The sequence below is a fragment of the Catharus ustulatus genome, chromosome 27 (genome assembly GCF_009819885.2).
Source record: "Catharus ustulatus isolate bCatUst1 chromosome 27, bCatUst1.pri.v2, whole genome shotgun sequence".
In the NCBI taxonomy this organism is placed as follows: Eukaryota; Metazoa; Chordata; class Aves; order Passeriformes; family Turdidae; genus Catharus; species Catharus ustulatus.
This window is the reverse complement of record NC_046247.1, coordinates 496891-519434: the sequence shown is the minus strand read 5'-3', so window position 1 is coordinate 519434 and position 22544 is coordinate 496891. Positions and strand designations below refer to the sequence as shown.

General features: G+C 52.1%; 2 protein-coding genes across 5 annotated transcripts in view; one reads left to right on the top strand and one right to left on the bottom strand.

Moving 5' to 3' along the window:
* The window catches only part of NSD3 (nuclear receptor binding SET domain protein 3), a 34132-nt gene extending 20878 nt beyond the window's left edge, over positions 1–13254 (bottom strand). For all 4 annotated transcript variants that reach the window (XR_004420222.1, XM_033081345.1, XM_033081346.1 and 1 more), the window contains exons 1-7: positions 13167–13254; positions 6894–7615; positions 4207–4275; positions 3579–3738; positions 3034–3188; positions 2239–2769; positions 1346–1472 (exon numbers count right to left, since the gene is read on the bottom strand). Coding sequence is in view for 3 of the 4 variants with exons in the window: in XM_033081345.1 (XP_032937236.1) it covers positions 1346–1472; positions 2239–2769; positions 3034–3188; positions 3579–3738; positions 4207–4275; positions 6894–7571 (1720 nt within the window). In the remaining variant the exon portion in view is untranslated. The remainder of the gene's footprint in view (positions 1–1345; positions 1473–2238; positions 2770–3033; positions 3189–3578; positions 3739–4206; positions 4276–6893; positions 7616–13166) is intronic.
* A 1347-nt stretch (positions 13255–14601) lies between these two features.
* On the top strand, positions 14602–20587 carry LETM2 (leucine zipper and EF-hand containing transmembrane protein 2). The gene is made up of 10 exons (XM_033081389.1): positions 14602–14692; positions 15005–15443; positions 15568–15711; positions 15958–16092; positions 16423–16626; positions 17194–17313; positions 17684–17794; positions 17933–18019; positions 18704–18778; positions 19351–20587. Exons 1-10 carry the CDS (start codon positions 14646–14648, stop codon positions 19399–19401), a joined length of 1413 nt encoding a protein of 470 aa, XP_032937280.1. The 5' UTR covers positions 14602–14645; the 3' UTR covers positions 19402–20587.
* The last annotated feature ends 1957 nt before the right edge of the window (positions 20588–22544 follow it).

The window sequence follows — 22544 nt, the reverse complement described above, 5'->3', positions numbered from 1 at the left end:
AAATTATCTTTCCAGCGTTACTGAATCTGTGTCTCTAACTGCAGGTTAGCAAAAAGGATCCAGAGTCAGCCTGGGAAATACTTTACCGTAAGGGATTCTGAAGTTCCGCTGACCTTACATTTTAAAAAGGACTTGGCAGTTATGTTCCACAAGAGGGGACCAATAACTGGACTTTGGAAATGGCTTTGAGTGTGCACTGCAGGCAAGCTCAGGCCCTTACAGGGTGTTAGCAGGTGGAGTGTTACGTATCCAAAAAGCCTAAGAAAATGAAAAAAGAGAGGCTCAGAATTCTCACCCCGACACCTGAGGGGCCTTAGGGAAGCTGAAGCCTTTAGATCCCAGGTGAGAGAAGCAAACAGCAATGGCCTCTCCTGCTGCAAGGCAATTCAGGGAGCCACGGCAACCACAGCTGGAAAGAACCATCACTGTCACCAGCAGGGGAATCCCCAGTGACAGCAGAAATCCAGAGCTCCTGGCCCGTGTGCTGCAGTCCCAAACGCTCCAAAAAGCAGCAGATCAAACAACCCTGCCTAAAACCACCACAGACACAACCTGAAGTGTGCTTGCAGAGGACTCATGGATGCTGACCACTGAGATTCTGACTCTGGTTCTCACCTATTTCATGGTTGGAAAGGGTGAAACAATCAAAGAGATGGACAGTTAAAGCAGAAGTGACACCTGGCAACATTATGAGATACAAATAGCTCACTCAAGGTTTTCCCATTTCCGGCCCAAGTTCCATTGCTAGTTTCAGTGGTTCTTCTCCCTCAGACCTGATATTTCAAAACTCACTGCTTAATGATGTGCCCCCTGAGACGGCTTCAGAAGGCAAGCACTACCTCATTTGGCTGATGGAGCTACTTGAAGCAGTTTTTTAAAAATCCCTGATCTTTAACAGGTCATGCAAAAACTCAACAACAAAGCCTAGGGAGCCTCCATCCTGAATCAGACACTCCCTGCTGAAATGTGCCACAGACTGACTCTCCTGCTTTCATGACAGCTCTTGTATTTCACATTTGGGGCCAAAAGCAATGGCAATGCCCTGCCAACACACATCCACTGGGTATTCTAAACCAGCTTGCATTGCTCTGCACAGGACATCATCCCTTGAGTGTGCTGACTCAGGCTGTAAGCTGCAGATAAAGTCCAGAGGCCAAACCACCAATCCCACCCCACAGCCATGCTGTTTGTTGGCTCACCGTGTGTGACATTAGCCATGCTCATTACAACTGTTATGTAAACAGAAAGCTGTTAATATTTTCTAAGTAATGAGAAAATGCTGGGTTTGACATCTCAGTTGTCATGCTGAGGGCTCAGGCTCAGAGCAGGACTGCAGTTTCCCTACCTGCTGCCCCAGAAGTTGTCTCAGGAGAGGACGCATTCTGCACCACTGCTTTTTCACTCCTCTGTGCTGATGAAGAATTAAGCTTCTCTTGTCCTTTGACGCTTATTTCTGTTTTGTTACCAACTCCCTTGAAAACAAAAAAGGAAAAGATTGTCTTCCCCTGTTATAAAGGTGTGCTTCTACCAGGTAACAGACCTGGCCCTGAATCTCAGAACAGAAACAACCAATGCTCTCCAACCCAACACATACTCAGGATTAATCTACTACAGAGCTGCTTCCCTGCAGAGCTTTCCACCCTCTCAGTCTCCCCTTACACACAAGGAAAAAATAATTCCAGTGACTTTTCTAAACATTACCTTCTCTACAGGGCTTAGGATGAAATAAACACTCTCCAGGTAGAGAGGCAGAAGAAGGAGGCAGAGAAATAGTCCTAAGCCTTTTCCTTACACTGACTGTGGGAAGCTGCTGTGCACCTGAAGGAAGCTCAGAGGCAGAACTCAATTTAAAAGTCTGTTACACAAAATACTTTTTAGCACATTAGTAACAGTTTTGTCATCTGTTTCCCACAAAACCACTGATTTTATCAAGAATTTTTGGATTATTTCAACTAGGAAGCTGAAGTTTAACAGTTTTAATATTTTTAATGTGTCATGAACAAAAACATGGCCATCTGTAGGGAGTTGCTCTGCCACCAGCAGAACAGTTACTGCCAGAGTTGCCCTGGAAGTGGGGCTCAGTGCACTGGAAGATTCTATTGTCACATCTGTCTGGCAATCCCTCCAGTGAGAGGAACGTGCATGGTGAAAGCTTGGTGGACACAGCTCAAGCTGCCCAGCAAGGCAGGCTCAGGATAACTCAGGAGCAAAAGAGGGGTCACTGCACCCAGCACGTACCTTGGTGGAATAAACAAACTGATCGATGAGCTTTCCATCCCCAGCAGCATTCTGAAGGGCAAAAACCTGTTCAATTTTAACAACCGGAGACATGTTACACTTTTGCAGGTCCAGGTTGTGCATGGTTATCGAGGCTGGTAGCGATTTCCTGGCCGCAGCTGTTTTCCAGGCGATCTTGACGGGCGGTGCCTCCTCCTCGTCGCCACTGGGCTGCCTGCGCTGGCCCTGCCTGCGCGCCTCGGCGTGCGAGGGGGACGAGCCTGAGCCTGTCCCTGTCCCCGTCCCTGTCCCCGCGCTGGCGTGCTCCGGCTGCGTGCTCGGCGCTGGCTTTGGCCGCCGGTTCTTCTTGGCCTCCGATTTGGAAGCAGCAGTCTTTTTGGCTTTGGCCAAAGCCTCCTCTGGCTCTTGGTCTACGTAAATGAAGGTGTACTGCTCTATCCTCTCCTCCCGGGTCATCTTCAGCGCCTTCTCGGCGTGGGCAATGCCGATGTCCCACTGCGCTCGCTCCCTCTGCGGCCGCGGCTTGCGAATCTTGAGGGACAAGACAAGCACTCGGTTACACTGAAGATTTTGCCACTACAGCACCTAAACACAATCCCGAGGGTCTCTGCATCTCTGAGGCAGCAGATTGCAGCCTGCTCTCCATTTACAGGCTATTTCTGACACTGAATGTGGACACTGAATTCCCTGCCAGTGAGATGCAGCCAGTCCTTCTCAGGGCACAGTGCTGAAGAGTTCCAGACCTGCCCTGGAGCATGTCCCTTACAGAGATGATCCCCCCAGTGCCCCCTGTACCTTCTGCTTCTCAGAGTGGTTGCTGGCTTGCTTGGTTGCCTCAGCCAGTAGCTGCTCGTACTGTTTGTGCCCTTGGTACTCGCGGACACGCTTCTCGTGCACCCAGGCTCGCTCTGGTTGGTTGCTGAAGAACTGCACGTGGTATTCCCTGGCACCTGAAAGGGCAAACTCCAGTCAGCAGCTGTACCAACACTGCTCATGCCCTCCTCCTCCCCAGTGCTTCACTCCTGCACGTGGAGGGCCTGGCCAAGTGCAGAAATACAACAGGCCAGATCCACAACAGTTTAAGATGGAAGCTCAGGACACCCTGCCCACACTGAACACTCTCACACTGACTTGAGAAAAGCACAGACACCTGTGCACAAGCCCATTCCCACAGTGCCAGCTGCAGAGTACCAGGTACTAGTTCTGTGTGTGTCAGAACTGTCCCGTTCAGCACTCACACAGCAGAATTTATCCCACAAAGGCAGTTTAGAATGAAGACATTTTTAACAAAGGAACAGCTCCAGACACCTGACTCTCTGGCAGAGAGCTTCCTCCCTCACCTCTTGTATTAATTTTGGTATGCACGTCAAGCTGTGGATCACAGGACACCATGCAAGGCCACCAGGGATATGTCCCCACCTTGGACCAGACCAGATCCCCAACCTGGAACTTGACGTCGTGGGTGGCCTGCGCTGGAAGGGACGGCACGAGCGGCTGCACCTGCAGAGGAAACAGCAGATTACAGCCACAGCAGAGGATCTGGAGCACTTGGAGAGGCACACACCATCCACTGGGACCTGTTGTTGTTGTTGTTGTTCTCTCTCAGCTATCCCTGAGGTTTGGTAATCCAAGATGACAAAAACATTTCTTAGAAATGTGAGAGAGAAGAGCTGCACATGGCTGGGATTTACATAACAACATCACCGACAAACGAGGACACAAAAGAGAAACTGCCAACCCCCAAAACCAACTCTGCCTCCTAAGCTGATTAAAAATACTGCTTTTAGGATAAAATAAAGCAATAAATCCAGTAAAATAAGAGATGTATTGATGCAGTAATGAGAGCAATAAGAGTTTAAAAGAAATGACAACTGATTCATCAGACAAATTAAAGAATCAATGGAAGAAACAGTCCAAAAATAGTGACATTCTCCAAGTCCAAAAGTGTTAATTGGTGCAAGTACTAACCGGGGCTTCCTCCAGCACTGCATCTTCTCTTGGTCTCTCAGAGAGTGTGCTAAGCCTCTCGTTTGGTCTCTAAGAAATGGGTAACAACGAAGAGAAAAAAGGAAAACAAACACAAACAAGGTAAGGGGACAGTAAAACAACAAAGATAATAGTGAAACCAGGCAGAAAAAAATAATTCACAAGAGAAAGGCAACCATGAACCCAGAAAACATGAATATGACTATTCCTTGTACATCAGTAACATCACAATAAAGAAATGCCTGGTTACCTCTACACCATTTACATTACTATCACACCTGAGTATAACCATGTTCTCCTGTAACAGGTGACAGGAGAACATACATTCAGAAACAGCAAATCCAAATAACTTTCCATCTGAAATAACACACAATTTCCAAAAACCAGAGAAACCCTTGTGAGGATATCCATAGTGATGTGGTCTCACTGTACACCAATTATTTGCAAGAACTGCAGTACATAAATTATGCTAAATATACATCATCATAATTGTAAAATCGATGTTAAATTGCATAAAGTTGACAGATATATTTGGAGGATCCATAGTCCACAACACAGAGCAGAATCAGCCCCGAGCAGAAGCTGGCACAGATGTGGGGTGGCTGTGCCAGAGGCTGTGAGGGGACAGGGGCTGAGATAAAGCTGGGAACTATCTCAGGAGACATTTGCCACACACTTGCTTTTCCTGCAGCAGAGAAGTCAAAGGACTCAAAGAGCAGCAAAAGGAGTGGTCAGCCACAAGCAGTGAGGAACTAATAATGCTGACAACCCCATTATTCCCAGGCCACTCCAAGCACAGACCCCACACCAGCCCATGCTGTGTGCTCCAGAGAACTGGGGACACAAGGGAAGGGACAGAGCAGCTCAGGTCAGGCTGGCACAGCCCAGTGTCTCATTTGCACCATTTAAGATTAATCACACTGATATCTGCTGGGCAAAAATTCTTTCTCTCTGTACAGCAGGAAGCACAGCACTGATTCCTGCTCTCTCCTGAAACCTCCCCTCTGCCAGGAGAGTCAGGCTGGGTTCACAGACTGCTCCTCACAGAACATAACCGAACAGAGAGGCTGATTCTTTAAACAAGGATTCAGAGCTTCATTCACCAGCGTTTTCACAGCATTTCCATTTTAAATCAGCCTCTCCAGAACGGGCATCCCCTCAGAGTCAGTGGATTTCCACTGAAATTACAGCATCAGAATAAGGAACAACTGGTGATCACCTGACTTGCCACAGCCTCGTTGAGTGTGAAACTACAAAACAACCACAGTTGTACCAAAAGTTGTTTGTTCCTATGAAGATGGTTCCAAGTCACAAGTCTCACACCATTAACACTGAAGATGACAAAAGTGTACATGAAGATGAAATTGTGCAGTGGAAAGTAAAATGATGGAACGATGAACCTGAAACTGCCCTGGCAAACTCATACTGAAAACCACCAGCACAAAATCCTGTTCCTGTCAGAGCAGGCCTTGTCTGAAACAGGGCTGGGTAACACGAAACATTTATTGCAACACCACCTTTAGAAAGGGAAATGGAAGCCACAAGGAGGACAATAGCAAGACTTAAGACTTCTGGTGAACTCTGCATGACACACATGATTAGGAACTTGGAATTCAAGATGCAAGGTTTTAATTCAGTCTGTGACAGACAGAAGGTTTCATTCCCGTGGTAAAGCAGGTAACAGAGGCAGAGGGACAGGCACAGCTGAATCTGGAGTCACTGCTAAGAGGGGAAACAAGCTGACAGGCTGATGTGGGGGTGATGGAGACTGGCCAGAAAGCAGGTACAGTGCAAGAGAGGCTGCTCAAGGAGTGCCAGCACATAGCAGCTCCTACAGCACCTCCATGGAGCACAGAACCCACCCTACCAGAGCAGAGCTGATCCCTGGATCAGGGACAGGACAGGATCTTCTCCTGAAAGCAGCAAGCTCCAAGAGCTTTCACAGACCTCACAAAAAACTCAGCTACATTCTGTAACAGCCCAGCCTGGCTGGGCAATCTCTGTCCTGGCCAGATATGGCAACTTCCCCATTCCTGGCATTTACCAGCCTCTCTGCCACCCATTCCCTCAAACTGGGAGAGGCAGAAACCAGCACAAGAGGTGGCAGAACAAGCACAAGAAAAGGAAACAGAAGCACTAGAGTGGCTTATGAAACTGAAAGAAAAAGAATCAGAGGGCACCAAAATAATCAGGGTCTTTGCTTCCCAGCACCTCAGTTAACACCACCTGATGTACATCCTCTGGATATGAACAATATGGTACAAGATTAATTCATGTTTTACTGCTGAATGCCCCAAGTAGCCTGACTTTCCACTCAACAATCTAGCACTCTTTTAAGAGGCAATTTAAGGAACGTGTGAGCTTTTGTCCAGAAGTTTCATCTTCAACACTGGTCAGAGTGTAGCAAACTCTAAACATGCAATAACACTAAATAATATTTAAAAAACAACATATAACCTTCTCTAAAAATTGTTTTTTCATATGAGCCTTTAAACCACCACCGTGTTACCTACAGACAGCTCCTGGCAACCTCATCCTGAGGCTGTGACGAGTAGCTAAAGCCTGGTGACTCAGCGTGCACAGAGCCAGAACAAGGACAAACCCTGCTGGACACGCTCTCCATCAACAACACCAGGTGTACAGATGGCTGAAATTACCATTCCACTTACATTTTGCTCCTCTGGTTCTAATTTTGGAATTTTGTGTGACTTGCGCTCTTCCGATCGGGAAGAGTCATGCTTGCTACTTTTTTTCCTTTTCTCTTTCCTCCCTTCATGTTTTGCCTTAGCGTACTCCCTCGCTTGGACTTCATTCAACAGGTCCCCACACAGGGAGGACTCAAACAATTCCCTGCCGTTCTGGATAGTTTTGGTTATTTTGAGTTTGATCTCTGGTGAGCCAGTCTTCTTTGGAATGCCCACTTGTGGCGCTGAAGGTGGTGCAGGAGGCGGCGGCTGGGGCGGGGAAGGTTTCTCCGGAGCTTCGTGGGGCCTGGCGTTGGAGTTCTCCATTTGGTAATACTCGGGGGGGCTGAAGTTCCTGCCGCTCCCAAAGCCGTTGGCAGAGCCGTTGGGATACTGGGGGTAGCTCTGGAACTTGGCCTGCGGCTCGTACATGCTGATGGCAGGGGGGTAGCCGTTGCTGAGCGGGGGCAGCTCCTCTGCCGGGGGGTACTGGAAGCCTTGCTGCAGCGCGGCCTCGTACGGCGTCCGGCCCCCATCCTCGCCAATGTCACTGCTGCCATCAAAGGCCTCCTCTTGGCGGATGTTGGCCGAGTCAATGAGTTGAGGTGGTTGCTGAATTGTGTTTCCCATGATCCCTTGCATGAAAGAGAAAGAGAAATCCATTGTTCTGCTCCAGCATCCTTAGCTTTCCCTTTTTCTCATAGGGCCTAGAGGCAGGGGAAGGGAAATAAGAAGTCAGTGTAAATTAAAAAACAGTAATTAAGCAAATTAAACAGTTGAGGAAAAAAGGGATCTCAAGAACAACTTCCCCCTCCCTGTTCAGCAGCCAGCCTCGCACGAGTTCACACAGTACTGGTGTTACTGAGCCTTTACAAAGGGCTACTGACAAGTCTTTCATATGGCAAATTTCTTCTTTTCCAACACATTGCAAAAAACAGCAGAAGCACCTATGAGTGTTTAAGAACTGCAAGTGCAAGTACTACAAAGTCAGAATAATGGTGCCAAAATCCCCAGCACTCTCTACAGCCTTCCTAGTCATGGCTAGGAGGATTATTCCACCCAGAGCAGCAGGACAGCATTTCACCCTGGAGCATTTAAGAGATACTGAGTTCTCCTGACACAGTCACTGCAAACTGCACAAGACAGCAACACCACAGAAAGACAAACAACAGAAAAACCTCTCCTCCTCCTCCCTCCCCACATCCTTGCCAAAATTCGAGACATGAGCAGCCTTTGGGCAAGCCATAGGATGCTCTGAACAGCAGCACAGCAAAAACAAGTGGGTCATTCCACCTTGGCCACTGGAAACCTCAGAGCCAGCCTCAGAGGAGCTTCCCAAGCTCTTCCCCCCCAGAAAAGCAGGGTACAGTCTGCATGCACTGGCTCTCAGCAGCTGTGTGAGGAGGGCTATTCTCCTGCCCCTCACATCTTATTTTAATATTAAACACTGCATGGTTCTGAGCATCAGCATCAGCAGCCCCCCAAACTGAGGTTACTCACTGAATGAGATTCCAGCTGAGCACTGGCACTCACACCTTCAACTTTCCAGTGCATATCAGAACACCAAAATCAGACTCAAGCAAAGTCAGACTTCCAAAACTCAACTGCAGGTTCACAGAGGGCCTTGGCATTCACGTAAGTTGCTCAATGTTCAACAAGAAGCAACACACAGTGACCTGACCTGCAGGTAAGAAACACCAGTTTGCTTCCACAAAGCTGGTTCAGCCCTCCCAAAGCAAACACGGCCCCATGGTATTTGTTCTGCCTGTGTGGGCACACAGGAGGGTTACTGTGCCCTTTTGGTCTGGGTTAGAAATGACATTAATGCATCCCACAGACACTTGATCTAAAGGGAAGCTCCATTAAACCCTGCCCACATGCAATCCTCACCCTCCCAAAGCCAAGCCTTCAATACCTCAGCTCAGAGCTCTCCTAGCACTGAGAGCTTCCTCCTCCAAGACTGCAAAAAGTAACTCAAGTTCCAACAGGAACAAGAACTCAATCAGATTTGTGCTGGATGTTTTGGGGTGATGTTTTTCAATGATCTTCACTAAACTGATGTTTGTCCTCATCTTCACTGCCCTGTGTTTTTGACTCAGGCACGTTTGTCACTGTAATTAAGCAATTCAGGGCAATAACAGCACAAGGCTCTGCAGCAGAATTTTCTCATTGCAAGAACTTTTAAACCTCGAGGCCATGAAACCATTCCTTCCTCCACAGCTCTGCACAACAGCCAGCAAACCAACATGAATATCACTGTCAGGGGGCACAGACCTGAGAACAGCACGTGGGATTACACAGCAAGGTCAAAAACCCAACCACTCCTGTTCTGGGAAGAGGAAGTGAGGCTGTTTGTACTATTTACCACCAAATTGTTACTTTCCATCTGCCAAACTGAACAGCAAACAGCACATTCTCACACTAGGCTGGGTTTTGCTTCTTACAAAAACCAGGTTCAATCTTTTCTTCTGAATACTCATGAAAAACGGGTGGGAAGCTGTGGCAGCACTTCAGGAACATCCACAGCTGGAAGAGCCCAGTCCCAGCTGCCAGTGCAGCTCCCACAGGCTCTGCAGAGGTGGCTGCCATTGTGCTTTGTTTTGTTACATGACAGAAATGTGGATTAATGAACTTCAGAGCATTGCATTCACACTGGATTTAGGAGCTACCAGCTAAAGAGCAGAGTTATGATTTGTGTCCCTCAGCCTGGGTGCCAGCCTGTGCTGCACAGCTGGGACACCCCACCCCAACCTGGCTCCTCAGCAGCTCTGTGCAGGCTGAGAACCAGGGTCAGGGCTCCAGGGAACTGCCCCCAGCAGCCCCAAAGCACCGAGGCTGTTCTGTGCTCCCTCAGCACCGACACCACTGCCAGCTCCTTCCTGCCCCGTCTCTGCTGCCAGCCCTGCTCACACACCCAGCCTTTCCCACCTCCTTCCCAAAATTCTGCTTCAGTGGATCAGGACCCACACGCTGCCCAGTGAAGGAACATTACAGTGAGAGGACAGGCTCCAGAGTGACCCACAGAAACAGGACACAATGAATCCTGAGCACACGGGAATCTCAACATCCAAACCCAAGGAAGGATCACTTTGTGTGTCCCTTCTAAGCCCTGATGTGAAGAACAACACCCTGCTGTCACCACAGAGAGCTGTCCCTGCCACACAGCAACACTACCCAGACCACAGGGCAACAGGATTTCCAGCTGATCTTGCAGGAAAGTATTCCAGAATAAATTCTTCTCACTATGCCAGTGATTGCTCTATTAACCCACCGTGTCAGCCTCCTGTGAGCTGCACTATTTGGCTTCCAAACATGACCCATAACAGATCCTGCACGGATACATCACTGGAGATCAAGAGATAAAGACACAGTTCCAGCATTTCAAGGTTTATAGGAAATGAACACTTCACAGCGGCTGAAAACAACTTGAAATCAACAATGAAACAAACTGAAATTAACGCTTGTAAAGTGCAACTGCATTTCCTAATGAGAGAGGGTTTCCTCTTTAAAGGTGAGTGTCCACCATTCTGTTCTGGTCCCTTCCCAGGGCAGACAGGGACACAGGACCCTTTACAAACACCGAGACTCTACACACCTTCAGTAAATATTTTCCTAACATCCATGAGAGAGTCACAATTCAAAGGAACAGATGAAAAGGAAAATGGAAAAATATAAGCAGTACAGAATCAGGTAGGTCAGCCTAGTGGAGCTCTTTCTTAAGTGAACATCGTTTGTTATAGTTCCCATCCCAAGCTTCCCAGCTCAACTGAGCATAACTCAAAAAATCAGTTCCACTCCCGGCCTAAGTGCTCAGTGAGGGGAAGGTTTTGCAGAGATTATGGATCCTCCAGGTTCACCTTTTCACCAGCAACTGCACTTATCTAAAACCAGTTTTAGCATGAGTATTTTTCAACTTTGCTCTCAGAAAATCAGACTTAAAGTTCTCAAACCTTGCTTCCATGCTGCATTAGACTAAATAACAACTGACCTCAGATTATCAAACAATTCCAATCCCATGTGATCACATCTTTTCTTATTCCCAGTCAGGGAGTTCTGCAGGTTTGGCTGAGACTGGCTGTGGCCACAGCAGGGAGAAACACAACAGCTACTGATGGAAGTCCAGCATACACATATTTTAAACAGAGGTTTCACAAACCTTTCTCTACCCTTTTCTGCTGACATCCCCACACAGGGTTAGCACAGCCAGAGGTAAGGTGTTCTGAGGATGGTGAGTGTGTGTTGTGAGACAGGACCTGGCCTGCTGGCTCCCCAAGGAGCTGTGAGTCAGCCACTGCCTCGTCACCCTGAGCTGGGCTTTCTATCAACAGGCTCAAAAGCAGAACTTCCAGGACATCCTTGTGTCCAAACACCAAGCCAGTTCCTGTCCACACAGACCTAAACCAGAGAGTTGCAAACCTCTCTTCACATTCTACCAATCCCTCCCCACCCCACAGATGTCAACTGCCATTTCCTGTGCTGTTTCATCCCAAAGAATCCGACCTGCACTGGTGCTGGTCTCCTCAAGCACCAACACAGCAGCTGCTCTCAGCAGCTGCTCAGTGCTGCAGGTGTTGGACAGACACACAGACAGAGCTGCCTGGCTGGACAGGCCGGGTGTCTGAAGTGATGCAATCACTCCTGATCTCTCAAAACCTTAAGCCTGCAGTTCACACACACCCTGCACCGCACTCCTCCCCAGAGCTGAGCACACCCACTGCTTCTGGTGACATTAACCACGACACAGAGGGACACCTCTGCCACCTGCAACGCCATCCTGGTGGGGCACAACTCTATGAACTGCAGATAGGAATAAAACAATCCTTCCTACTAATCTCTGCACTCAGTCTGTGCAATCTGCTTTGCACCATTCTTCTCTGCATGTCCTTAACAAATCCCCCAGGCAAAGCTCTGTTTGCACACGTTAAGACAACGCCAAATTTTCACCTGCACGTGGGTCTTTAACAGGAAACCCGTAGCCTGTGGATTTTTCCTGACTCCAGCTGGACTGAGCTGTTCCTCCTGGCAGACACCAGTGGTGAATCAGAGGCCTCTTGACAAACTTGAAAGCATGAGGTGAGGCTGCTTCCCTGTGCACCTTTGTAAAGGTGCTCTGTATTTGGTTTCTGAATGCCAGAAAAAACAGTCACGTCTGTAACTGGGCTTGATAAGGGCATTTGAAAGAAGTTTCCCACGGTGCTGTGGAAAGAAACAACTTGGACAGCAGAGAAAAGGGGTTTGTCTGAAAAAGGAGCTCAGAGACTCATTTGTTTAGAGAGCCGTGGGATTCAAATGGAAAACATGGAGCAAAAACTTTGGATCTTCAGGAAAGCCATGGGCTAATGCTGCTATGAAGCCAGAAGTCAGATCTCTGCCAATACCAAACACTGTAACGTCGTGACAGGCAGTGAATATCACAGCCAGGGCAAGAACCACAGCCTCACACAAACCCCCTCAAACTCAGGCAAAGTCCTGGAACTGGAAAATGCAGAACATGTTTGTATTGAAACAAAACAGAGTCTTTGACCACCATCCTCCACTCCTACCCTGTACCTTCAAAAAGCATGTGTTCAGGTTTTGGAACAATATGTTTTCAAACAGTTCATAAACAATTAAATATATATATAACTACCAAAGCATTCACTGTGCATCTCCACAAAAGGTCATTGAAAGACGTGAACAGTCATCAAAGCAGGCTACAGTTTTTCCTTCAACTACAATTACTGGCTACTCAGTATGGTCCTTTGGGCTAGTTAATATCTCTAGAACTATGTCATCATTAAGACTTTTAACAACAAGTTGCACTGAAAAGACCGAGTGTACCGACAGCGAAATGAAAGCACAGCGAGACCACAACAAAGTGCAGCACAACGCAACAGCACCACAAAAAAAATAACATCGGAGCAACAACAACCCCTGCGCTGACGCGCAGCTCTTCCCGCGCGCAGTGAAAGCTTTTCCTCGAGCTGCGGAGGCCGCGGCACGGTGACACCGACGGCCCCGCTCGGTGAAACCCCCGAATTTCCCGCAGCTGGCCGCGGTGAGAGCCGCGGGGCCGGAGCGGGGAGCGCGGGGCCGGCCGGGGGGGGCAGCGCGGGGGTCCCGCAGCGCGGTGCCGAACCGGGGTCCGTCCGGGCCGGGCTCTGTCCCGGCCGGGCTCTGCCCGGGGCCCGGCCCCGCCGCCCCGGTGCCGCCGCAGCTCCCGCAGCAACATGGCGGCCGCGGCCCCTCCGCCCCGGGGCCGCCGCGGCCCGCGCTCACCTTCAGTCAGTTCCATTCTCACGGCCCCGCCGCGTCCGCCCGGCCCCGCGCAGACAAAGGCGGCGGCGGGGGCGGCGCGGGGCCTCCGCCTCCTCCTCCCGCAGCACCAGCAAGGCCGCGAAGGAGCCCCGGCCTCGATTTCCGCGCCCCCGCCGCTGGCGCCGGCTCCGCCCCGGGGAGGCCGCCCGCCCCCAGCACCCGCCGCGGCCGAGGGAGGCGCTGGCGGGGCCCGGCGGGTCCGGCGGGTCGGCGGCCGAGGGAGGCGCTGGCGGCGGCGGCGCTGGAGCGGCTGTGCCGGTGCGGCCCCGCCGAGCGCCTCCGCCTCCGCCCGCCCCCCGCGGCCGCCGCACTGCGCAGCCGCGCGCGCACGCGCCGCCGTCACCCATTGGCCGCTCGGGCGGTGCCCGCGCGAGGCACGGCGGGAGATGTAGTTCGGTCGGGGGTGGCGGGAGAGCGACCCCCGAGGGGACGCGGGCAGGAGACGACTGGGCGGGATTTGTGTCAATTTCTGCGCTCCTCGGACAAGGGGACAAGGGGCTGGGCTGGGAATAGCTGTAAGAAAGGAAATTTAAAAAGTGATTATGCTCCTCACTTTAGGGATCTTCCTAAAGGCACTTGCACACTGCAGGAGCATCCATAAATGGAGTCCCCTCAGGGACAGGAGAGGACAGTCATTTATTTCCCTCATTCCCACAGGAATGTCTCTTTTAGACATTTAGGGAATCCATTAGGACATGTCCGAGGCCAGGACAGACGGGGATGGTGGGAGGTTCCCTGCCCACGGCAGGGACAGGCACTGGATGCGCTCTAAGGCCCCGGTGCGGCTGCTCCAGAGGCTCCACAGCCTCGCGGGCCGGTCCCGAGCGCCTGCCATGCACATGACGTCACTCGCAGCTCCCCGTCTCGCGTGGCGTCACGCAAGAGCCTGTGACGTCACCGCCCGCGCGCCGTCGCTGTTCTCGCACCCAATCAGCGGCTTTTCCCGGGGGCTCCTCGGGTCAGGCCCCGCCCCACTCCGCTCCCATTGGGCGGGCCTCCAGCAGAGCTTGGATTCTGACGTTTGACTGGCTAACGTCGAGGAGGCGCGGCGCTGCGTGATGGCGTCACGGCGCAAGCACCACAGAGCGGTGACGGGTCAGAGCGGCGCGCGGGGGGCACGACGGGACGGCTGGGAAGGCCTGGAGGAGTGCGGCCGGCGGTGAGCGGAAGCGGAAGCGGGACCAGGATCAGAATCAGGATCAGGATCGCGATTGGACCGGGACCGGCACCGGGCCCGGCATCACGATCAGGAGATTGGCACGAGCACCGAGAGCGGAGAGGGGCAGCGCAGCCCGGCCGGTTCACCCGGGGGCCGTGGGAGCGCCCGGCAGCGGCTCGGGGATGGGCTCGGCCGGGCCCCGCCGGCCCCCGGCGCCCTCCGGAGCTGCCGCCGCCCCCCGCGGCTGCCGGGGGTGAGGTGCCGCCGCCCCCGGCCCAGCCATGGCTGCGTGCGGCTGTAACGCGCTCCTGGCCGCGGCCAGGGCCAGGTGAGCCCCGCGGTGCCCCGGGCTCGTTCCGCGCGGGGTGCCCATCTACCTCGGGGGGTTGTTTGCAGCTGGCTCGTTTATCGCATTCCCTGGTAAAAGGGCTTCCGAGAGACGCTGCGGAGGTGCCCCCCCCCGAGAGATGAGTTGCTAGCACAGGACAAGTTCTCAGTACTTCAGCCGTTGCTGAAGGATCGGGATCTCAGACACAAAATCAATATTGCAAGGATGATTTTGTGCTGAGAAGATCCGTTGGGGTGTGATGCCTCGTCAGTTTGTTCTCACTGCACTGTTCTTACTCAAACAACTCTCCAGTTTCAGGGGCTCCCATCTCCTGGCGCATTCCAGCTCTCTGTACACTCCAGCCATTGCTTTTGTCCAGCTGGTGAATTCCCAGTTAACCTGGACTTCCAGAGACTCCAAAACCCACCCCTGGCCTCGCCATGCCTGCCTGGGCGCTGCCCTGCCTCGCTCACCTGCCCACAGCTTGCACACCAGCCCACGGCAGCAGCTCCCGGGTGAATCCCTGCCCCACCAGAATCCCAGGAACCAGGGAGCCAAACCTGCCAAGATTCTGACAAAGCAGAGCACAGAGGCTCCTGTGGCGAAGAAGTCTTTGCGACAAAAAGCTGTGGATGAGCTGAAGCATTACTACAATGGATTCCACCTGCTCTGGACTGACACCAAGGTGGCTGCCAGGATGGTGTGGAGGCTTCTCCACGGGCAGGTGCTCACCAGGAGGGAGAGGCGAAGGGTAAGTGCCACAACACCTGGATAAAGTGATGCAGTAAGAGGCTTAACGCCTCTTTGGACACATTTTGTGTGCCTGGCTGAGTGATAATCTCTGGGTAATCTGTGCTGTGCTCTTCTCCGTACAGCTGCTGAGAACTTGTGCAGATCTCTTCCGGCTGGTTCCCTTCCTGGTGTTTGTCATTGTCCCCTTCATGGAGCTTCTCCTACCTGTGTTCCTGAAGCTCTTCCCTCAAATGCTACCCTCAACGTTTGAGACGGAGTCAAAAAAGGTTTGTGTCCTCTCTGAGGCTGTGGAATGTCCACAGCTCCTCAGAACATCTGTGCAGCTGTGCAGGGCTGCTGTTCCCTGCCTGCTGCTGCAGGTGAGGATCAGCCTCACCCAGTGAGACACTCCCAGCTTATTCCTGAGCTGAATGGTGCACTTGGAAGGCTGTGCTGTATACAGGGATCAGATGGAATGTGCCATTTCCTACGTTACATTTTCTAATTTATAATTCTCTATTTCCCAAATGAAGGAAGAAAAGCTGAAGAAGAAGTTAAATGCAAGGCTGGAGTTAGCCAAGTTCCTGCGGGAGACCATTGCAGAGATGGCCAAAAGGAACAAGGCAGACACAGGACAAGGGAAGCAATTCTCCTTTTACCTGCACGAGGTAGGAGGGGCCGTGCTGGGGGTGGCAGCCATGGCACAGACACACCTTTAGTGCTGCTGGTTTGGGCAGAGAGCACGGGATTTGTGCCAGGATTGTGGACAGAGCTGTTCCCTGCTGACCCTGCTGTCAGAGCCCTGCTCACAGGAATTCCCATCCTGGCAGGGCGCACCTTGCACCCTGTGAAACTTCCAGTGGCCACTCAATTACAGTTTCCCTTTGCCTTGTAACTGTATTGTCCTGTCTCCATCAGGGACAGGAATTCCAGTGTGAGGAAGGGGAAGGGGGAGGAGATTCCCATCCTGCTCAGGGTTGATTTGTGCCTTGGTTCAGGTCCGTCACAGCGGCCACCAGCCCAGCACGCAGGAGATCGTGCGCTTCTCCAAGCTCTTCGAGGACGAGCTGACCCTGGAGCACCTGGAGAGGCCCCAGCTGGTGGCTCTGTGCAAGCTGCTGGAGCTGCAGCCCCTGGGCACCAACAACCTGCTGCGCTTCCAGCTGCTGCTGCGGCTGCGCAGCATCAAGGCCGACGACGAGGTGGGTGTGCAGCGGCACCCGGGAGCTGCTGGGTGCTGGCACTGGGCTGGGGGCCCTGCCCGCTCACCCCCACAGCAGGGCAGTCACATCCTCCCCGTGAGACATTCCAGAAGGAAACAGAATGGGAGTTCACCTCCCTGCAGCTTTGGGAACTGTAACGAAGGTGACACTGCAGATATTGTCACCAGAACGTTTCGTTTTGGAGTCATGCTGACTTATATAAAAAGAGGTGTTTTTTGATGTGCAATGAGGTTATTTGGAAAATGGAACCAGGCTTATAGGTGCAGAGTGGAGAGACAGCAAGTAGTAGCCATAAGTTGCAGCAAGGGGAATTTCAACTTGATAAGGAAAAAAATTTAAATTTGGTGAGTGGGTAAACAGGGGAACAGGTTGTCTGGAGGCTGTCAGATCCCCATCCCTAAAGAGGCTTAAAGCACAAATGGGAAATGCTGAGCAGTTTTGAACGGGAGATTGGACTGGGGACCTCCAGAAGTCTGTTCAGCTACAGCAGGGTCAGGGGTTACTGTGTGCCGGGATGGGAACGTTGCTGCTCTTTGTTCATTCCAGATGATTGCCAAGGAGGGGGTCAGCGGCCTGAGCGTGTCGGAGCTGCAGAGCGCCTGCAGGGCCAGGGGGATGCGGTCACTGGGGCTCTCTGAGGAGCAGCTGAAGGAGCAGCTTGGGCAGGTGAGTGTGCCCTGGCCTGGGCTGCTGTGGCCAGGTTCCTCAGAGAACACATTTCAGGCAGTGGTCAGGTGTAGCAGGCACAGCTTCCTGAGAATTCATGCACAACTTTCAAGCTGGATCCCCACCTGCAGAGCTGAGCTCTAAGGCATGAAGGGTCCAGATTATGTCCTAGACTAAAGAGAAAACCAAGTAGAACCAGGGCCAGATAGAAGCAAGGTGAAGTGGGGGATATTCTTAATTCTTCAGACCCATTTCTTCTCATTATGGTAACTTAAAACTGTAAGATTGCTTTAAGGACAGACTGTTGTATTAATAAATACCCACACAGAGCCAATATGAAGCAACTTTTCTTTCTGTTTTCTTCCAACAGTGGCTGGATCTGCATTTAAAGGAGAACGTTCCTTCTTCTCTCCTCCTGCTCTCCCGTGCCTTGTACTTAATAGACCTAAAGCCACAATCTGTTTCCATTCCACAGAACAAGGCAAGTTGTTTGAATAAAACTTTCAGGTTAATAGCTCAACCATTACACCATTACATTTAAAAATGAAGGGCTGTGGCAGGAATCTTGTTTTTTGATCCTGCAAGTGGACTGAAGTTATGCTTCTGTGTTCTTCTGCAGACAGGTGAAGCTGCAGGAGTGATGACATCTGTGCTTGAAAGTCAGGAGACCCTCCTGGATTCTGCCCCTCTTGTACAGGGAAGAAAGGTTAGAAATAGCAGTCTGCAAGCAGGAAAACATGTGCTGAAATCATTGGGAATTGAGTGTGACCAAACCTGTCCAAAGCTGGACAGAACCAGTGTTTGACACCATGGCACAGAGCACGAGCAGTGTCTGTTCTTGCACTGTGTGGATCTTTCCCCCCCAAGAGCCTCAGAGCTGCATGTTCTGATGTAAGAGCAAGGGAAGGGAACAGGGATCTGCTGTGGCACAAGTGGTCCTGTGGCTGGGAACAGTACCTGGCACTTGCTCCCAGCCAGGGAGGACTAGACCTGAACTTCTTCAGGCCTCAGCCCAGGTACAGCTCAGAGAAGCCAGTTAAAGAAGACTTGTTTTTAGCCCTCTGACTGAATTTGGGTTCAGTTGTCCAGGACAAAATGAGCCAAAATATCTAGAGTAAGGAAGCCAGAGCATATGGTTCTCAGCATCACGCTGCAGTGAATTCCTTAGATTAGTCCCAGCTGATAAAAGCAGCAGCAGGAATCAAAGAATATTGTATCAACTGCCAGAAATGTTTCCACATAGTTAAATTGTGCTGGGGAAACAATGGAAATGCCAGCACAGCTTTCACAGAGTGAGCAGGGACCAGCCTTGTTCAGGAGGGAGAAGGGGCTGGGGGGTTTAGCCCTTTCTGAGAGGGCTCTGTGACTTACAGCTGCTTTTTCCTTAAAGACTGAAGAATTTGTGTCCCAGCCAACAGAGAAATTGCCATTCTCAGAAGCATCAGTGAAGCCTCCCCCACGAGAGGTGAGCTTGTCAGAGTTCTTACACCTCCCAAAAGAGATTGTTCTTCACACAGCTCGCAGCCAAACCGTGGAAGTTCGTAGTACAGGATGCTGTGAACGCTGAGTTCAAGGAGCAGCTGGAGAAGCTGGATGAGAGCTGCACTGAGGGCTGTTCAATACAAAAATGACACATGACAGAGCAGTCAAACTGGGGGAGGGAGCAGAGCACTGGGGAATTACTGGTATATCCTTGTACTCTTCCTTAATTATCTGCCTTGGGCCACTAGGACAGAGCCTTCCCTTGGTGTCACCAGGGTGTTAAGAGCCACTTCGTATCTGTAAAAATATTTCTGCAGTGATTGCCTTTGTTTTGCCCATTTTCTCTCTGTGAATATTTGATTTCAGTTTAGGTGCTTTTGTGCACGTTTGGGAGTCCAGGCAGGCTCCTGACTCCTTCAACCTGAGGAACTTTGCTCCTCATCAGCTGTTACTCTCCAGAGCAGCTTCCCACATGGGAAGACACCTTCAGAAAAGATTTAGGATTTCAAGAAACATTTGTACTGCCTAAAATCTGCCCTTTTCTTTTGCCCCTAGACCAAAATGGAAGCATCCCAGAGCAGCAAGGCCGGCGCCAACGGAGCCTAACGTGGAGCCAGCTCTGGGAGGAAGCAGCTTCCATCCCCACACCTCCTGCAAGAGGAACAGGCATTTCCCAGGAGGCTGCTCTACACAACAGTTGCCCTCAGGGGCCTCTCTCTCTGTCCCAAGCTTGTTAGCAGCTAGGCCACTGCGGTCTGGATGGCCCCAGACATCTCTTTTGTGCTGGATCCTTGCCCTGCTACTTTTAACTTATGGTGTAAATATGTTAATAATGGTGCTGCTGTCTGTGCTGTTCCTGAGCAGGTGTTTGTGCTTAGCAAAGGCAGCTTTTCATGTCAGAAGAGGCAAAGCCTGTTCTGAGTGTTAAATCCTCTGCAGGAACATCCCCCCACACCCAGGGCCAGCAGCTGAGTGTCACAGCTCAGGCTCTTGGTCCTGATTTGGGGTGTTGTAACCAGTGGCCAGCCCACAAGGACCCATGTGGCCACAGTTTCACTGAGGAGGGTAAGCACAGGGAGGAGCTGTGGTAGAACTGATCACCAGGACTCCAGACCTTGCTGGACAGGAGACAGAGAGGTTTCACACAGAGCAGTGACAGGAGCAGCCTCCACCTGTGAGCGTTGCTTCCCCAGTGAGAGCTGTGCAGGTGCCACACACTGTGACAGACTCAGACTTGCACTTTAAATACTTTCTTGCACTGGGGCACGTGAGGGAGCAGCTAGGGACCTGTACACCTTTCCCAAGTGTGGAGATTTGGTTAATCCTTACCAGGCTCAGAATACACTCCATACTTAGCAATGTGACTCCTCACACGCTCCAGTGATGACTCAGTTTTTGCTAGACTCTCAGAGGATACTGAAAAGCTGTTTTTAGCATTTGTTAAATTTTTTACTCTGTCCTATGTAAATGCTGAGAAATTACTTACATTATGGATTTTAAATATGTATATTTATACTTACTGTAAAATTAGATTTGGTGCTAAGTAGGAATGAAATGTCTCTTCCAGCTTTTAGAACAACCCGACTGAAAGCCAGTTCTCCAAGGTCAGGTGTGAGCAGCACTTTAAACCCGAGGCCTCAGGCTCCTACAGCACCACAGAGCCAGCTGGCAGGAGTTCTGTGTCCTCAGCTCTGTACCTGAACCTCTCCTTGTTCACCCACCTGCAGTGCTGGACCTTGTCTAATAAATGGGAGCAAATGTTATTTCAATAAAATAACACCTTTGCTGTGGAGTCCCTGCTGTCTCTCAGCGCCGTCATGAGGGAAGGCATCTCCTCCTCCTGGTGTTCCTGTGACTGCTGCACTCCCAAACCCGGCTGAATTTCTCCTGGCAGCCTTTGGAGCCCTGGGGAGGTTTGGGGTGATCAGGTCACGGCTCCTTCATTTGCCAACCGGCCTCCAGCAGCCCGGAGAGCTTCCTGCTCCATCCCAGCACCGACCTGTGCAGCTCCCAGCACTGCCTCAGCTCTGGGCACAGGGAGAGGAGAGGCTGGCACTGTCCTGGGCGGGATGAAGGCAGAGCCAGCCAGGAGGGAGCAGCACGTTCCTCTGTGAGAGCTTCCACAGATGGAGAGAGAAGGGGCTGGCAGGGAGCCTGGGCATCACCTGGGCACTGCCCTGGGCTCTGGTGCCTCCCTGCAGCCACGCACCACCAGGACCATGTCACACTGCTGTGTGTGCAGGAGCCTCGTGTGTCCCATTGCCTCCTGTCTCCAATTTAGAAAGATCTGGAAGCTGGGACTCGCTGTTCCTTGGATGTCCCGCAGTGACCACCAGCCCCACACCATGAAGGGAGCCCTGGCAAAGCCTCGCTGCTCCCAGGGGAGCCAGGCCTGGAGCAGGCACAGGGGGATGGACACGAGGCAGTCCCAGGCCCTTACACACCTCTGAACAAACCCATTTTCAGTCAGAAATGCCCTCCTCCCCAGCCTCACGGGTCCCAGGGGACAGGCCCAGGCCTTGCCTCTGCCTGGCAGGTCGGGGCCCAGGACCCTGAACCCTCAGGCACAGAGGGGAGAGGCAGCAATTCTGCCTCATGACCTTCCGAGCGAGGGGAGGAAACGACCCCCGTGGAGCCCCATAAATCACGGGATTCTGTTCTGCAGCGCCGGGCAAATGAAACGCTGCAGAGATCCAAGGCCGTGTGTGCTTTGGCGTGGGGAGAGCTTTTCCAGCCGCGCCGCTGCCAAACACCTTCCAGTCTCCCCTCGGCTGGGAGAACCAGCTCCTCTGCTTTTATCCTTCCCTGGGCACCCTCACACAGCCCGGCCTGGAGCTGGGGTTGTGGTGCCCGTGTCTGCCCGAGACTCGGGGATTTCTGGATGTGGCTGCTGTGCCAGGCCAGCCCTGGGCCTTGCGTCAGCCTCTTCCCCAGAAAGCTGCTGTGAAACATGCCCCGGTCAGCACTTTTGGAGAGATTAGCATTCAGGGGGAAAAAGCGGTGATTTAGTGCGGCCCAAGCACAACAAAGGCTGGGATTTACAGCTCCCGGATCCCCGCGCCACATTCCTGCAGCCCTTCTGCTCTGCTGTAAACGTGTAACAAAGAGAAGGAGTTTATCCCAGCCTAAAGGGATGAGGGCTCCATGTCAAACCTCGCCTGGGGCGGGGTGGGGTGCAGGTGGGAATGTCCCCGAGGTGTCCCCAGGGATGGTCCCATCCCACTGCCCATCAAGGTGTCCATCCTGCCCCTCCTCATGGTGCCTGCATGGTGCAGGGCTTGGGACAGCCAGGGCTCTGCTCTGCTGAGGTGGAGCTGGGGGTCCTGCTGACCCCACAGCTGGTGGGACACAGGGGATGGAGGTGGCTCAGGGGGATAGGGGCAGTCATGGCCCCCAGGCTGGGGGGATCCCTCCCCACACCTCCTCCGAGCCGTGCTCCAACCCACAGGACCCTGTGCCAAGGTGGGAAGGCACAGGAGGTTCCTGCCATGCCTGGCAGGGGGACAAAGCCCAGCTCAGCCCTGGCAGAGCAGCCACGTCCTGGGCTGGGGCCAAGGGATTGTCCTGGCCCTGCACAGTCCCAGGGCTTTAAAAGGAGAGAACGAGGAAGGCGAGGAGTGCAGAAGACAAAAGATGCTGTGAGAGCCAAACCTGGCACGGGCCAAGCTCTCAGCAGCCACAGATGCCCAGCACACCCCACCCTCCTGGGGCTCCTGAGGGCAGCACCTTCACATCCTCCTCTGCTCTGG

Coding starts and splice junctions, on each gene's coding strand:
- LETM2 (XM_033081389.1), top strand. CDS start 14,646: ATGGCTGCGTGCGGCTGTAACGCGCTCCTGGCCGCGGCCAGGGCCAG. Junction 15,712..15,957: donor TTGAGACGGAGTCAAAAAAG/GTTTGTGTCCTC, acceptor TCCCAAATGAAG/GAAGAAAAGCTGAAGAAGAA. Junction 16,627..17,193: donor GCATCAAGGCCGACGACGAG/GTGGGTGTGCAG, acceptor TGTTCATTCCAG/ATGATTGCCAAGGAGGGGGT.